The sequence below is a fragment of the Myodes glareolus genome, chromosome 5 (assembly GCF_982192425.1).
Source record: "Myodes glareolus chromosome 5, mMyoGla1.1, whole genome shotgun sequence".
Lineage (NCBI taxonomy): Eukaryota > Metazoa > Chordata > Mammalia > Rodentia > Cricetidae > Myodes > Myodes glareolus.
Genome location: NC_142030.1, coordinates 98,935,080 through 98,951,135, shown reverse-complemented (window position 1 = coordinate 98,951,135; position 16,056 = coordinate 98,935,080). Strand labels below are relative to the sequence as shown.

At 43.5% G+C, this 16,056-nt stretch overlaps 1 protein-coding gene across 2 annotated transcripts in view; it reads left to right on the top strand.

Annotated features, from left to right (window-relative positions):
* Positions 1-8,476: 8,476 nt before the first annotated feature.
* The window catches only part of Slc35f5 (solute carrier family 35 member F5), a 34,523-nt gene continuing 26,943 nt past the window's right edge, over positions 8,477-16,056 (top strand). Inside the window, exons 1-4 of one of the 2 annotated variants that reach the window (XR_015001470.2) lie at positions 8,477-8,728; positions 9,721-9,811; positions 9,940-10,081; positions 15,075-15,218. Coding sequence is in view for 1 of the 2 variants with exons in the window: in XM_048443785.3 (XP_048299742.1) it covers positions 8,689-8,728; positions 9,721-9,811; positions 9,940-10,081; positions 15,075-15,218 (417 nt within the window). In the remaining variant the exon portion in view is untranslated. The remainder of the gene's footprint in view (positions 8,729-9,720; positions 9,812-9,939; positions 10,082-15,074; positions 15,219-16,056) is intronic. The other variant, XM_048443785.3, reaches the window with a different exon arrangement.

The window sequence follows — 16,056 nt, the reverse complement described above, 5'->3', positions numbered from 1 at the left end:
CACCTCGTAAAAGTCGTGTGGCAGCACATGCCTGTAATCTCAACACTCGGGAAGTGGAGTCAGGGAGATCAGTGGTTCAAAGGCTTCCTCGGCTACATAGCCAGCTCCAGGCCACCCACTGTATGAATTCAACTATTTTAGATGTCTCGCAGAAGTAAAATTATGCAGTACCTGTCTGTCCATGTCTAAATTACCTAATATTTTCAGCTTCATTTATGTCATAAAGGACAAAATTCTTTATTAAAGGAATACTGCTGTTTTTATGCTGTGAATATGGGTTGCTCTCATTGGCTGATAAATAAAGCTGCTTTGGCCTATGGCAAGGCAGGATAGAGCCAGAGGGGAAATCCAAGCAGAGATACAGAAGATCCAGCCGCCCAAGGAACAACACGAAAGCAGACTGGTAATGCCACAACCACATGATAATACAGATTAATAGAAATGGGTTAGTTTAAATGTAAGACCTAGTTAGTAATAAGCCTGAGCCATCAGCCAAACATTTATAACTAATATTAAACCTCTGAGTGGTTGTTTTAAAAGTTGTTGCAGGACCAGATGGGATGAAAAGCCTCCTTTTACAGGCTACTATCACACTCTGTATATAGACACCCAGTTTCCTTATGTATTTTTGATGGAGAAGTTGATCACACATCTTAGCTGTTGTGAATAAAACTTGAATTAACACAAGAGTGCAAACAAAATGCTTCCACTGCTTTTGGAGGTTTCACACAGTAATGGACTGACTGTGGGATCATATCACAATTCTAATTTAAAAGTTTTGATCATCTGTTTACACTCTCAATAATAATGTATAAGAGTTCCCTTCTGGGGCTGGAGAGATGGCTTAGGGGTTAAGAACATTGCCTGTTCTTCCAAAGGTCCTGAGTTCAATTCCTAGTAACCACCTGGTGGCTCACAACCATCTGAAATGGGGTCTGGTGCCCTCTTCTGGCCCACAGGCATACACACAGACAGAATATTGTATACATAATATATATACACACATATATCTATATATGTATACACACACACACATATGGGGGGGAGAGAGAGAGCTTCCTTCTTGCCAGGTGGTGGTGGCGGCGCATAGCTTTAATCTCAGCACTCAGGAGTCAGAGACAGGTGGATCTCTGTGAGTTCGAGGCCGGCCTGGTTTACAGAGTGAGTTCCTGGACAGGCTTCTAAGCTACAGAGAGACCCTGTCTCAAAAAACAAAACAAACAAAAAAAGAGCTTCCTTCTCTGTATAGTTCCAAAGTTGCCTTCTTTTTTAAAAAATTCATTTGATGTATATGATGAGTGTCTTTCCTGCATGTATGTCAGTGTAGCACATGCTTACAGTGCCCACGGAGGCCAAGAGGGTATCAGATCCCCTAGTACTGGAGTTACAGATAGCTGGGAACCAAACCTGGGTCCTCCGGAAGAGCATTAGTGCTCTTACCTGTTGAGCCATCTCTTGAGACCCCATTTTGTCTTTTTATATTAAGTATTTGATGTATATGAAATATTATCTTACTGGAATCTTGCTTGTCTATTTTTAAAGGCTAGGAACACACATGCTCTAGTATATGTGTAGATACCAGCACACAGTTTCTGGGAGCCAGTGGTTGTGAGAGCCAGCCATGATAAGCTAAGTCTGGGCAGGTCATCCAAAGGAAGTTTCTTTTCTTCCAACCATTATCACCTGAAACTCTGGCCATTGATAAATTTAAATGGAGTCTGTAGTCTCAATAGTTTACCCTGAGACAATACCAGACCTCCCACCTAAGAGCAGACCATTCAAAGGAAATTCCTGGCATTCCAAGCCTGTAAATAGAAACACCTGCCAGCACTTCACCAGGACAACCCCACTAGACAAATGTCAGCCAATCAGTGGTCCTGAACCTCAGAGACCTCTCACCCCCACCTTTACTACTATAAAAACCCAATTCTAATTGAGCTCGGGGCTCTCTGAATTTTCCACGTTGTTGCACTTGAGGAGAGACCGAATTTGCAAACTTGATTAAAATAAAGGTTTGTTGCTTTTACATATGGGACTCGGTCTCCTTTATTGGCTTTTGTAGGGACCCATGGATTTGGGCATAACAGTAGTTCCCACCTCCCACTATATTTTTGAGACAGGGCCTCTTGTTTCCGCCATGGTAAGTACTCCAGGCTAGCTGGCCTTCAAGCTCCCTGGTGATTCTCTTCTCTGTCTCCCTTTCTTGCAGAAGGAGTGCTGGGATTACAGACACTAGCCATCCTATCTGGCTTTTTACAGGGTTTCTTGTGATTAAACTCAGGTTGTCCGGCATTTGTGGCAAGTACTTTTACGTGCTGAGCCATTGCTCTGGCCCTGACCTGTTTTTAATTGTAGTAATTGCATTTGCCTAGGTTAGTGGTTTTGAGAACTTTTTCATATCTCTGTTTTGAATTTTTATGTGCCTTGAGAAATGTCTATTTGTTGTCTCTAGCTCGGCAAATACCACCCTGACTTGACAGTAAGTTTTGTTGGTATGAGTTCCTTGAGGCCAGGCCCAAGGGTGCTCCCACAATATCACCATGCTGCTCAACTCTGAGTGGACACTTGGTAATGTCTGCTTTACTTTTCTGAACTTCACTGGGAGGAAGTTCACTGAGGAAGCCCACAAGTGCACATCTCTTCCTCCAAAGCCTGTAGGTTCTCATCGCGTACAGATTTCATCTCTAAACTCTGTTTTTATTTCTAGAGTACACTTTGGCCTCCCCAGGGATCACCTGACCAAGCTGATTTTCATTTGCTTCCCTGCATACCCAGTCCGCTCTGCCAAACCAGTTTTATGACTCTCTCTGGCCACACCTTTTCTTCTTCCTTGTACATTTTTTACTGACTTAAAAAAAAAAAAAAAACCATGCTCACCTTTACTAACATTGTGTCTCCACAATGTTGTGTCGTGTCTTTTCCTAGGGAGACACAATGTAAGCACACTTACATAATCATGCCAGATAGGGAACCAAAAATTGGTCAAAGTAATGATTCTATAAAAGTCCAACTTGGTGAAACAATGAGTTAGTAGGGTTATTTATATGATATGAGTTGGGTGTTGCTTACAGGATTAGAGAACACCCACTAAGAAGCCCACCTCAACATGCTGACCACTCACAGAAGCTGCAACCCTGGAGTTCTCAGCACAACCTGCAGGCAGCTCAACAGGTCCCAGCTCTCTTCTCAGCAGGCCAGCTGGTCAGTCTTCCCCACCACCCACCTCAGTCATTGTTTACTCCTTCTCTAACCTTGAGGAGGGGCTTTCCTGATTCCAGTAAGCTTGGTCTTCCCCAGACAGGAGAGGTGTGTTTACTTCCTGAGTCTCATGAATCTCTCCCCCACTTCCTGCTGGGAATATTGCAACTTGGAGGAAATTTCTATACAGCAAGGGTTAAGGTTCAAGTCCCAGAAACACACACACCCCAAGTTCATATACAGGAACATATCTTGCACTGCTTAGAGATACCTACTCTATGTACCCATGCACTCTGTGTGTGTGTGCACGCACATAAACATCACACACACACACACACACACTTACAGTGGCATTTTATTCAGCCATAAAGGATGAAATCATGTCATTTTTAGGGAAGCAGATGAGCCTGCGGATCTTCATTAGAAGTGAAGCGAGTCAGACTCGAATCAGACAAGAATCACATGTTTTCTCTTACTGTGGAAGTTAAAATAAAATATTTGTATGCAAAATGTGAACGTGAGAGGGAGATTATGTGGGAGCAGGAAGAAAACCAGAGGGGACGGTGGTCCAAGAAAGGGTAAGGACTGGCAAAGTGATCAAAGTAGAGAGACACAGACCTAGTTCTAGAAAACCCACAGGCTTACTTCTCCAGCTTGCCCAGAAACTTCACAGAATTGAGGGTTTTATTGCATCCAATTACAATTCATAATCTAGGTGTCTAAGAACTGCCCAAGTTTATGGAGTCTGTCACAGTGTGTCATTTACCCATATAATGAAATGCGCTTCATGTTTTAAAAGAAATATAATATAAGCAATACACGTTTTCTAAAGATAGGTGATTTTTTTTAATTTAATCACTTAATCATACTTCAGAAGCAAATCAAATAAACTGGCACTTCTCTAGTAAGTCATGTGCCCAGCATGCCTGGTAGGTGCTGCAGAAAGTATGACGTCACACAGTCGACACAGAGGAGAGGCTGAAAGTGCTGACAGATCCTAGCCAGGACCCACCACCTCTGCACCAACCAGAACATACAGTAACAGTAACTGCAACAAATCAATGCCAGGAGGCCAGGAGTTAACAAATTAACTACCAGCTTCCCTAGATGTTTCATGTCCACTTAGACTAGACTAGAGCAGGTCAATCATACACCCCTGGCCAACTCTTTTGTATTCTTGCTTTTAATACCTGGTGTCTAACTAATGTCATCCCTGGTTTAGAGGGCATACCTGCATCTTTTCCCACTCCTATCAAAGCTCTCCCTGCCTTGCTTGATTTGAGTCACTGCCAAATACAGGTGATGCTGGCTGGCTGACTGGCTGGAACAAACCTAAATACAAGTGGACCCTTTGGCATTCCTGGGTCTTAGGAATATTTCCTAACGCGAACTCCCTGCCGATGCAAAATTTCCAATCAAGCCGAATCAAAACAAGCCAAATTAAGAAATATCCAGGTTTAACGGGAGTTCTGCACTCTCGGGTGGCCCCAAAGGGGAACCAGAAAGCCGCAGAAACAGGACCCCCAGGAGGAAGAAAGGGAGGTCACTTAAATACACTAAGGTCAGGACCTGGCCTGCTGGGATTTGGAGTCCAGACCAGGACTGGGGGCTGGGATAGGTAAGAGGGGCTGGGGCCTAGGCTCCCAACTTGACACTAGGGGTCTGGTTTCACTCATATACCAAACTCTGAGGATACTTAAGTCCCACACATATGTATTATTTGCACAAAGTTACCTTCACCTTCTTTAAATAATTTCTCTATTATGTATAGTACTTAATACAAAGTAAATACTGTGTAGTTTTTCTGTATTTGTGTGTGTAGGTCATGAATGTACAATCACTTGTGCTCACAACCGTGTGTGTGTGTGTGTGTGTGTGTGTGTGTGTGTGTGTGTTTACATGGAGGTTGGAGGCCAACTTTGGGTCTTATTCCCCAGGTGGAACCCTCTTTTATTTTATGTGTATGAATGTTCTGTCTGTATGAATTTATATGAACCAAGTGCATGCCAGAAGAGAATGTTTGATACCCTAAAACTGGAGTGGCAGTTGCAAGTTGCCATGTGGGTGCTGGGAATTGAACATAGATCCTCTGTGAAAGCAATAGCTTCCACTGAGCCGTCTCTCCAGTTCCCCATTTAGTTTTTTGACACAGAGCCTTTTACTGGCCTGGAACGTGCCGAGTGGGTTATGCTGGCTGATCAGAGACCCACAGGGATCTGTCTCTGCCTTCCCAGCACTATGATTATAAGTGTGCTACCACCCTTAGCCTTTTCTTTTTTAAATGTGGGTTCTGGGGGATGGAACTTGGGTCCTTGTGATTGCATACATGCCAGGTAGTTTTGCCCACTAACCTATCTTTCTAGCAATATAAAATTTCCATGTCACATTGTTTAAGTGAAAATAACAAGAATGTTCTTCACATGTTCAATACAGGTGCCCGTTTTCTGATCATTTTCTGTCTGTGGCTAGTTAAATCCAGGGCATATAACCTACAGACACAAGGATGGTCAATATCTCTGCTTCTTTACATTTAGGTGTTCACTTATTTCCAATGTCTAAGAGTGGAATCATCTGTAATTTCCTAGGCCTCAAACTTAAATTATAGCTTTTGAGAGAGACTGATGTACTTGAGAATCAGGGAGGGACTAGGCTGGACACACAAGAATTTCATTTTTTAAGGTACAAATACTTTGGGTGGATTGCATTCACTAAACTGCACTTTTGGGGATGGGGGTGTCACAGTCAAAATCTGATGGATCTTAATCAACTATAATCAATTTCATAGGGTCTTTTAGAGAGATCAGCTCTGAGGAGTAAAAAGGAAATTAATAAAAAGATCAAACCTGTGAAACTAGAAAAAGAGCTACAAGCAGATAGGAATGGAGACAAGGAAGGAATTATTTTCACTGAAATGATCAAGAAGCAGTAGGACGCTCACGTTCATTTAAGGAATATTGATTACCAGCTCATTGATTGGTGCTATTTTGTACACGGTGGAGAACAGAACAAAAACCCTTGCTGTTGTGGGATTAATATTTGAAAGCATGCCAATGGCATTTGGGGGGAAAGGAAAGGCAATGACATTATATTTCTAAGACTTATCTGCCATATAGTTGAGAGATGGAACTGGTCAGGAATGGTGGTACATGCATGGTGGTGCCAGTTACTCTACAGAAGTAAGTTCCCCTTGAGCCTAGCAGTTTGAGAACAGCCGTAGGCAGATGTTAGAAATGGTAGTGACCTTGTCTAGCATTTGCAAGCTCTAAGTTTGATCTCTAAGTTTTTGAGGGAAACAAAGAAACAAACAATCATCATTCTCTGTCTTACTGCTCTGAAAAAGGATCTCTTACTGAACTGGAAGAGTCTGGCAACCAGCATGCAGTGATCCTCCCGTCTGTCTCCCATAGTGCTAGGGTTACAAATGTGCACATGACCAAACCCAGCGCTCATGGGTGCTAGGGATCTGAACCCAGGACCTCATGCACAGTAAGGACTTTTTTTACTCACTGAATGTTCTCTTCTGCTCCAGCAATGAGTTTCTTCATGACTGGAAGTGTTTACTGCTATTTATGAGAATCTGAGCAGGAAACACTGTTCGCCTTATTTTAGTCACTAGATTATGTAGACAAAAAGTTTAAAGAGAAGGGATGAACTACATTATGACTACATGAGCAAGAAAATTTTATTTCGTTGCCTCATTTGATAAAAATGTTAATAATACAGTTCTGGTTATGAAAGCCTTAAGTCCCGTGTTTGTTTTCTAAATACAAATCAGGATGCTGGCCAATTTTTCTTTCTTATGGGAGCTTCAAGGTACTCTGAAGCATGATTAATAAAAACTCAGGGACTGAAATTGCAGTTCAACCTAAAGATCTGAAAAGCAAAGCAGCCCGCTTTTATCTCAACCCCAGTCCGAAAAAAGCAACCCTTCCTCCAAGAATCTCAGAATGAGACTGTGACTGAGAGCTGTCTCTCCTGTTTTCTAATCCTTTTAGGGCTGGGATTAAAGGCATGCGCCGCCCAGCTGGCTTCTATGGCAACTAGTGTGGCTACTGGGATGAAAGGTGTGTGTTACCACTGCCTGGTCTGTAAGGCTGAACAGTGGGAACTGTTTTACCGTCCCGATCCCCAGGCAAGCTTTATTTATTAAAATACAATTGAAACGCCACTACAATACTTAAAAATAAAAACAAAACCCCATTCTTTAGTTAGGCTAGCATTTGTAGCGTTTTTCCTATGTGTCAAAGATTGACCCGAACCCTTTCTATTAGATAATTTATTTAGTGTTAACACACACACACACACACACACACACACACACACACGAGGCACTGACATGATCCTTTGCCTTTTTGGATGAGAAAAACTAGGGTCAGGGAGATGAGTTAACTTGGTTTAGACAACTTCTAACTCCAAGAATAAAGATCTAGTTTACGCACAAAACGATCCAGGAATTCAAAGCGTGCCAAGCCACTCAGTCTGTCGTTTTTAGGAAGAGATACCGGGAGTATGCTTCCTAAATTTTGGAGGAAATGCTTCAGCCAACTTTCGCTTCAGGGTGTGGCTGTGGAGACGTCTGGCTGCTTCGTCAAGGCTGGACTCTCCCTTAGACACCTCCGCCCGCTTCCCTCCGCTCTCCTCACATCTCTCTTCCTTCGCGTCACCGTTACGTCTCCACTCCAGAAGCCTGCTCGCTGCTGGAGTCCACATTAGCGCTACATCAACCCGAAGAAGAGCTCCTGGCTGGTCTGAAGTCGCGCCCAGCGTGACGTAACCCGTGCGCCTGCTGTCCTGATGCAGGGGGGCGTGGCCGCAGGGGCTGACTGGGCCGGGGCGGAGCCCGCCCGGCAGTCTGGGGGCGGGGCCCTGGGCTGACCACCCAGGCCTAGGGCAGGGATTGTCAACTGGGGGAGGGGCCAGGATGGGCGTGTGGGTGGGGCTTAGTCGGTCGACTCGCTGAGTGATGGGGAGGACGTCATCCCGTTGATGGACAAGCTGGGGGCCTAGAGTCTCCAGGATGGGGCCCAAAAGGGCTGGGCGGTACCTTTCTGCCGGGGTTGGGCAGGTTGCAGTCCAGGGGCGGCCGATCTTCTTGCAGCGTTAACTAGCTAATTGATGGCGGGAGGAGGGTTGGTCTACAGCTCGGGGGTGGTGCCTGGCCGACTGACGGGCCGGGGGCGGGGCCTGCTGCTTGGCCAGCAGTGGGCAGGACTTGTTTGGCCAGAAATGGGCGTGGCCTGTCTGGCTGACCGGCCGGGGGCGGGGTCTGGCCGCAATCCGGGCCTCCAGGCCTGTCGCTGCCCGCGCAGTCCGGTGGCCTGGGTCACTCCCCTCTGTCCCGACCGAGAGCTGGCCGGACTGACAGCCGCTGCCCGGCGCCGAGGGCCAGCGCGGCTTCTGAAGTTGGGCCCGCGGCGCGGCGAGATGCCCGGGTCTCTGCGTGCGGTGTGAGGCGGCGGCGCTGGGTGGCGGGCCGGGCCGGGGCCGCTCATGGTGCCGCCACGACTCCAGCGAGGGGCAGGAAGGCCAGGTAGGCGGCAGGCGGGCGTCTGCGGTCACGGTGAACGGGTCAGAGTCCTCTAGCCCCTCGCGAAGCTGGCTACACGCTGGTTTCTCCCGTCTTTTCCTCACCAAGGGGAGGCTTCCCTGTCCCAGCTGTTTTCCGTCGCCCTCTGGGACTGCAGCCGGGCTGTAGTAACCGGGCGGGTGGGGAGCCAGGACGATCATCGTCCTCACGTGAGGTGAGTGGAACCTAGCGCATCACTTCCTGTCAGCGAGCCAAATCCACTGGAGATGGGGCTAAGGACACTTTCTGGTGTACGCACGCGTGTCTAGACTGCCTGGGGGCGAATGTCCTGAAGGGAGAACCGAGGGAGTTCTGTTTACCAGACTTAGAGGATCTGTTTATGACACTCGTAAATGTGCCATATGTTGAGCGTTGCTATTTTCCCTGCCTGTTATCCAGGACCTCTTGGAGTGTAATCTTTTTTGGGGGGAGGGGGCAGTGGGCGGGGAAGGGTTTCAAACTCACGGTGTTTGAAGGTAGCTAAGGGTAACCTTGAATTTCTTATCTTCCTGCCTTTCCTGCACGCTCCACCACACCTGATTTACGCTGTGCTGGGAATGAACTCACGGCTTTAGCCTGTTAGGCAACCATACTACCAACTGAACTACGTCTCATCCTGTTTTTTGTTTGTTTGTTTGTTTTGTTGTTATTTTGTGATAAGGTCTTTCGTTCCCCCTTGCTTGGCTTTGAACTCACCTGGTATTCTGACTGACCTTGAACTTCTGATTTTTCCTGCCCCCCACTCCACTTCCCAAGTGCTGGGATTATAGTTCCCTGCCACTTTGTCCAGTTTGGGAAGGACTTGGGATGGAACCCAGGCCGTCATGCATGCTAGGCCAGCATTCTGCTACATGCCCAGAGTGTGGCTCATTTTGATCATCTTTGAAGGTGAAGAACGAAAAAGATGTGATTTTACACGGGACATTTTCCTAAGCATGGTTTCTGTGTTGTTTCAGGGGGTCTGAGTTCTGCGCCTCCATTTAGACTGAGATCTGCCAGGTTTGCAGGCATTGCGTTTGAGGAGCTCAGAGAAGCCCTGGCAACAAGGTAAATTCTACACTTCATCGTGAGCATTCACTAGCAAGTGTCCTGTGTTTCTGTGTACCGGATTTCTGATTTTCGTGTGGTTCTTTTAAAAGGGACTCTAATGAGATCTCTGTTTTCTAAATTAACAGACTGCAAATGGTTTGTGTGTTTATCATGAACCGTGTGAATTCCCAGAACAGTGGCTTCAGTCAGCGCAGGCGAATGGCCCTGGGGATAGTGATTCTCCTGCTGGTTGATGTGATTTGGGTGGCTTCTTCAGAGCTCACCTCGGTATGTATTTCTTTACCCATGAGGTTACATTGTGATAGTGTTAACCAGTAGTATTTCACTAGTGACGGGGTTGCATTAGGACAACAACCAATGCCAGCCTGTTGTATTTCTCTGTTATTGCCTCATGCATCTAAAATCAGTATTTTAAGTGTTGTTGAGTGCTTTGTTTTTCTTTGATACTATATTAGTGTCATTTCAAGTGAAAACTGGGATGATGCTCTTGGTTATTTCCTAAAGTTACAAAAGGTTTCTATGTGTACATGTTTGTGTTCCTATGTATGCCCTTGTGTGTACACATGCCCATAGATGCTGGAGGGGGCTTCTGAATCCCTGGAACTAAAGTTACAGGCAATTGTGGGTCACCCAGCATGTGTGCTGGGGATTAAATTCTGAAGGAACAGTAAAGTCTTTGAACCATGGAGCCATTTCTATAGCCCTATCTGCAGTTTTCTTACATTTTAGGGAGCATTACTCAGAATATATCTTCTTAGTGTGTAAAGATGTCTTTCTAAATTCAAAATTGAATTTATTTTTTCGTAAATATTATTTTTCTAATGAGAAAACATTAAGGGAAAGTCTTTCACCATCTAGTAGAAAGTAGGGATACTTTGTGTCTGGGTGTGTAACTTACTAGAGCACTTGCCACACACAAATAAATTTGAAAAGCAGAGTATTATTGGAAAAGTAAACATGAGTTATCCATCCAAGTTTCATGTACAAGTCACTGTTATACACACTGGTGAATCCACATTTATTGCTGATTCGTGCATTCTTATGAAATTCCCAGTGTATGATTGGCTGAAGCTAAGCTTTGTGTTAATTGTTGTCTCCTTGGTAGTACTGTGGTACTTAGAGTTTGTAAGTCAGTTTTACTGTGTATTTGTATACTTCTATTTGGTTAGTGATCTTTGTAAGAAGACATTTTTTTCTTTATAATATTTATATTTACTTACGTACTTATATATTTAGAATATGTGTGTATGCATGTGTCATGATACCCATGTGAAAATCAGTGGATAACTTGTGTGAGTTAGTTCTCTCCTTCTGCTGTGTGGGTCCAGGGGATTAGATTCATACTGCCAGGCTTGGCAGCTGGTGCCATTACCTGCTGGCCATCCTGCTCTCACACTTTCCTCTTCAGAAATCCTCACAGAGGACTCAGATATTGCAGTCATCAGGATAGACCCAAGAGGAATCTCAAGATTTACAATGAACTTAAATGTCAGGACAGGCCATTTGATATCCTGGGTCTCATGTCACAGCTCACTAAAGAGTTGAGGTTCTGTCTTGTGAGGATATAAATTTTTGCCCTTCTGGGATTAGGCTCTGGTGGAACGTCACAGGCCCCGTGTATTTCACTCAAAAACTCTGTGTAACCTTTTGTAATATTAACATCCCATAATTTTGCTTTAGAGGAATCTCCTTAATGTTTACAGGGTCCTAAATGTAACTTTTAAATTTTGCAGTATTAAATTGTTTCAATTATCAGGTAATAAGCTTTAGAACAAAGCTGGGCATGGTGGCTCACGCCTTTAATTCACAGCACTCAGGAGGTGAGGCAGATCTCTGTGAGTTCTCAGGCCAGCGTGGTCTAGTAGTCAGTTCCAGCCCACAGCAAAACTCTTACTACCCCCACCCCTGTCCCACCCCCAAAAGAAAGGATTTAGTACAAGGAAGCATTCGATTAAGTCAAAATGTAGCAATTCATATCTAAATGTTAAAAAAGTTCCACCAAGTTATTTCTGACAATTATTTTGCTGTGTATGCGTGTATCGAAGCATTATATTGTGCACAGTAAATATATTTTAGGGTGAGTTTTGTTTGTTCAGTTTTTAGTATTTTCTTTTGACAGGTTCTCCCTGTCTAGCCCAGACTGATCTGGAACTCACAATGTAGCCCAGCTAACTTCTCTTAGGTGCTGCGCATTGTGTGTGTGTACCACCGTGTGTGTGTACCACCGTGTGTGTGTGTACCACCGTGTGTGTGTGTGTGTACCACTATGTGTGTGTACCACCGTGTGTGTGTACCATTGTGTGTGTGTACCACTGTGTGTGTACCACCGTGTGTGTGTACCACCGTGTGTGTGTACCACCGTGTGTGTACCACCGTGTGTGTGTGTGTGTGTGTACCACTGTGTGTGTGTACCACTGTGTGTGTGTGCCATTGTGTGTGTACCACCGTGTGTGTGTACCACTGTGTGTGTGTGTACCACTGTGTGTGTGTACCACTGTGCACAGCTGTAGTTTTCATTTGTGAGTTATACGTCAGTGGAGCTAGAGAAGAAATCAGTTCTTAAACACATAACATGCTTTAGTGAAAAAATGTGTAACTTTGTCATCTTAGAGCATATGTAAGAGGTTTATGTCTTCAGCCAGGCAAACATATCAGACTTTGAGACAGTATTTGCCTACAAGCAGGAGGGCCAGAGTTTGAGTCCCGAGAACCTATGAAAGCCTAGGCAGGTGCGATGGCTTCCCATAATCCCAACACTCAAGAGACAGAGGCCGGGATCCCAGGACTAGCTAGACTAGCTGAGATTGGCAAGCTACAGGTTCAGGGAGAGACCTCACCTCAATAAGGTAGACAGGAGTGGAGAAAGATAATGTCAGCCTCAGACATCTGCACACACACCTGTACACACATGCACACTACAGGCACACTACAGACACATACACATGAAAAAAGGAGAGATCCACAGTGATATAATAAATCCTCATGATTCATCATTTTAACAGTGATCAATATTTCTAATCTCATCAACCACGTTCATAACACGTTTCCTGGAATATTTTATGCAAATTCTCACCGTATAATTTCTTTCCTACTTATCTCACACTGAAGATCATATTGTTTTTATTTTAAAAATATAATTAAACATTATTTGTTAAACTGCTATTAACAGTTCTAAAAAAATTAAGTATAATTCATTAAAATCACCTGATAACCAGTTCATTTTTCTTGCTGTATCAAGGTCACACAACCTAGCTAGGTTCTAAACAAGGATCCACATTGCCATGCTTTGTTGTACCTTTGAGGTATATGCCACTCCCCTTTTTCTTTCTTCTCCTTTGTGTATTGGAGAAACTGGGTCATTTGTCCTGTGAGACATATGACCTCCTTGGTCTTGCTGATTGCTTCCTTATCCTTTCAGCTAACTTGTTCTTTCAGTTTGTATAAAATGTAGTTAGGTATAAAGTCTTGATTTAGGTTCAGTTTTTAGGCAAGACTATCTTGATCGTACTAAGTACTTTCTGTGACATCGGGGCAGGAGGCATATTTCTGCACAGCTGTTTTGGATGATGCCAGTTTTAAGTAGTATAAAGTTCATCACCTGACCAGTGGGATGGTTTGTGAGATAGTTCAGTGGATAGAGGTGCTTGCCACTAAGCCAAGGTTTGAGCTCAGAGGCACCTGTAATAAATCAAGAGAACCAACTCCTACAAGCTGTTGACTGACCACTATACTCTCACACATACACACACACACTCACCCCCCCATACAAAATAAATAAATATTAAGAATAAAACTTCTCACCAACCTACAGATAATAGTTGAATTAGCTGTGTAATGATTGTTCTAAGACATTTGTTTAGGATTTGAAGAATAGGGATTCTTCTAAGAAACATTCCTGCTGTATTTTTTAGCTGGAATTTTTTTTAGTGATAACTTTTCTACAACTATTGTTGGGTAATCCTAAAACATGGGTCATATATAAAATATTGGGGAAATCTTATTATTTCACCTCCTTTTACTTTAGAGAACAATTATGAGGAACTTCTAGTGCTAACTGCCAACAAATCCCTTTTAGAACATTATAGCTCATGGATTTTTGCATATTTTGCATGTTTGATATGTATCTCTAATCATTGTCATTACTGTGTTTTAAGCCTTACACTGCCCTAACTTTCATTAGTAGGAGGTTGGCTTCAGGTTGGCTCTGGGATCTTTCTCATATGACCTCAGATTTATCTCCTTTGCTTTCTGGCTCATGATGCTTCAGGTTTGTCTTGTACAGATCCGTCCCCTTCCCCAGATTTGGCCTTTGTCACTGAGAGCTATGGTTTCTTCAGTGGGATATAGTCTAGGATCCTGTCTGGGTCTTGGAGCTCTTATTCCTTCTGACTTGTCATCTTTCTAGGTGCATGTAACTGGGTTTTGTTGCTGTTGTTGTTTCCTAGGAGACAAAATAAAAATATGATGAGTTTTCACACCATTTTTAAAAAATTTCACATAAATATAGCTTCCTAATAACATTAACATTCATATTTTTGTTATATGCTAATCTGCTTCATTTTCTTCATGTCGTTCCTTCTATTTGACCTGATTAATCTTTGAAAGCCAGGTGTGGTGGTGTGGTCATGGTGGTGTGCACTTGTAATCTCAGTGCTGGGGAGGCCAAGACAGGCAGCTCCCTGGGTCTCGATGGCCTTTCTAGTCTACTCAGTGAGTTCTAGGCCCACGAGTGGCTATGTCTCTTAATAGATAGATGGCTTCTGAAAGATGACCCCAGCATTTGTTTTCTGACCTCCATGTGCATGTGCACACATGTCCCTCCCTCCCCCCAGACTATTTGGGACAGCCTTTTTGAAAACTTCATACCCTTACCTGTTCTTTCTCTTGGGTACTTCCACAGCACCCTAAAGCTTCTGAATGGTACTTAGCACATTTCTTTGTATATGTGTCTCCTCAGGAGCAGGGAGGACGGTTTTATTTTTCTTCAGTCCCTAACACAGATACTTTTGCGTAGCAGGTTTTCAATAGATGTGTTGAAAAACCTGTTTGTTTTTTTTTAATGGTTGTTGCTGCTTCATTTGACAATATTCCCTCTTGTATGCAAGACACATGCAATATTCAGAGAGGAACTTAAAGTGTTTTATCTCTTTAAACTTTCCTCCTCTTGTGGACTTCTGAAGAGATGACAAGATGGAGGCGTGCAGAAAGGTTTTAAAGCTCTTACGGTTGTCTGTATAAAATGTTACATTTTCCTCTGCAGTATGTCTTCACTCAGTACAACAAGCCGTTCTTCAGCACCTTTGCAAAAACATCCATGTTTGTTCTGTACCTCTTGGGCTTCATTATTTGGAAACCTTGGAGGCAACAGTGTACAAGAGGATTTCGAGGAAAGCCTGCTGCTTTTGTAAGTTTTTAATTTTGTTTAAGTGTTATTTTTTGAGGTTTAGTGGTATATCAGTTTTCTTAAAATCTGTTTTATTTTTAAATTTTTGGTTTTTAGTTTTTAAAGGCAGGGTTTCTCTGTGTAACAGCTCTGGCTGTCCTGGAAGTCACATTGTAGACCAGGCTGGTCACAAAATCACAGAGATCTGCCAGCCCCTACCTCCAGAGTGCTGGGAATAAAGGGGAGCACCACCACTGCCTAGCTCTATTCATTCTTTAAAAAACTTTCTTTTCATCATTTAAAAATTATTTCTCTTTTTCAGTACTGTGGTAGACATCTGTAACATTAAATTTTAGCCATTTCTTCCCCTTTTTATTATTGTAAAATATATATAATATCAAATTTATCCCTTGGATCGTTATTGTTGTTGTGCAGTTCAGTGGTACTCAGTGCATTTGCTTTGCTGTGCACTGCCAATCTCTAGGAGTTTTTATTCCAAACAGAAACTTTGTGCCCAATAAACAAGAATATATAGTCTCTCCAACCTTTCAAATGTTCTTTAAATAAAGATTTATTAGAACATTAAAAAAAACATTCCTTATCTTCCCTGCCCTAATCCCTAATAACCATGATCTAATTTTCTGTTTGTTTCTGTTAATTTGTGTGGGTTTAAATAGTACTTTGTTGTTGGAATACCGGGGGTTATGAAATGGAATCATACCTTAACAGTGTTAAGTGGCTCCCAGAGTGTGGGCATGTCCCTAAGCTCGGTCTAGTCTCATGACAATACCAAAGGGTTGCTGTCTTCTTTCACTAACCCCTCTTCCTCTGCGAGTCTGAAATATTACAATAGTGTAAG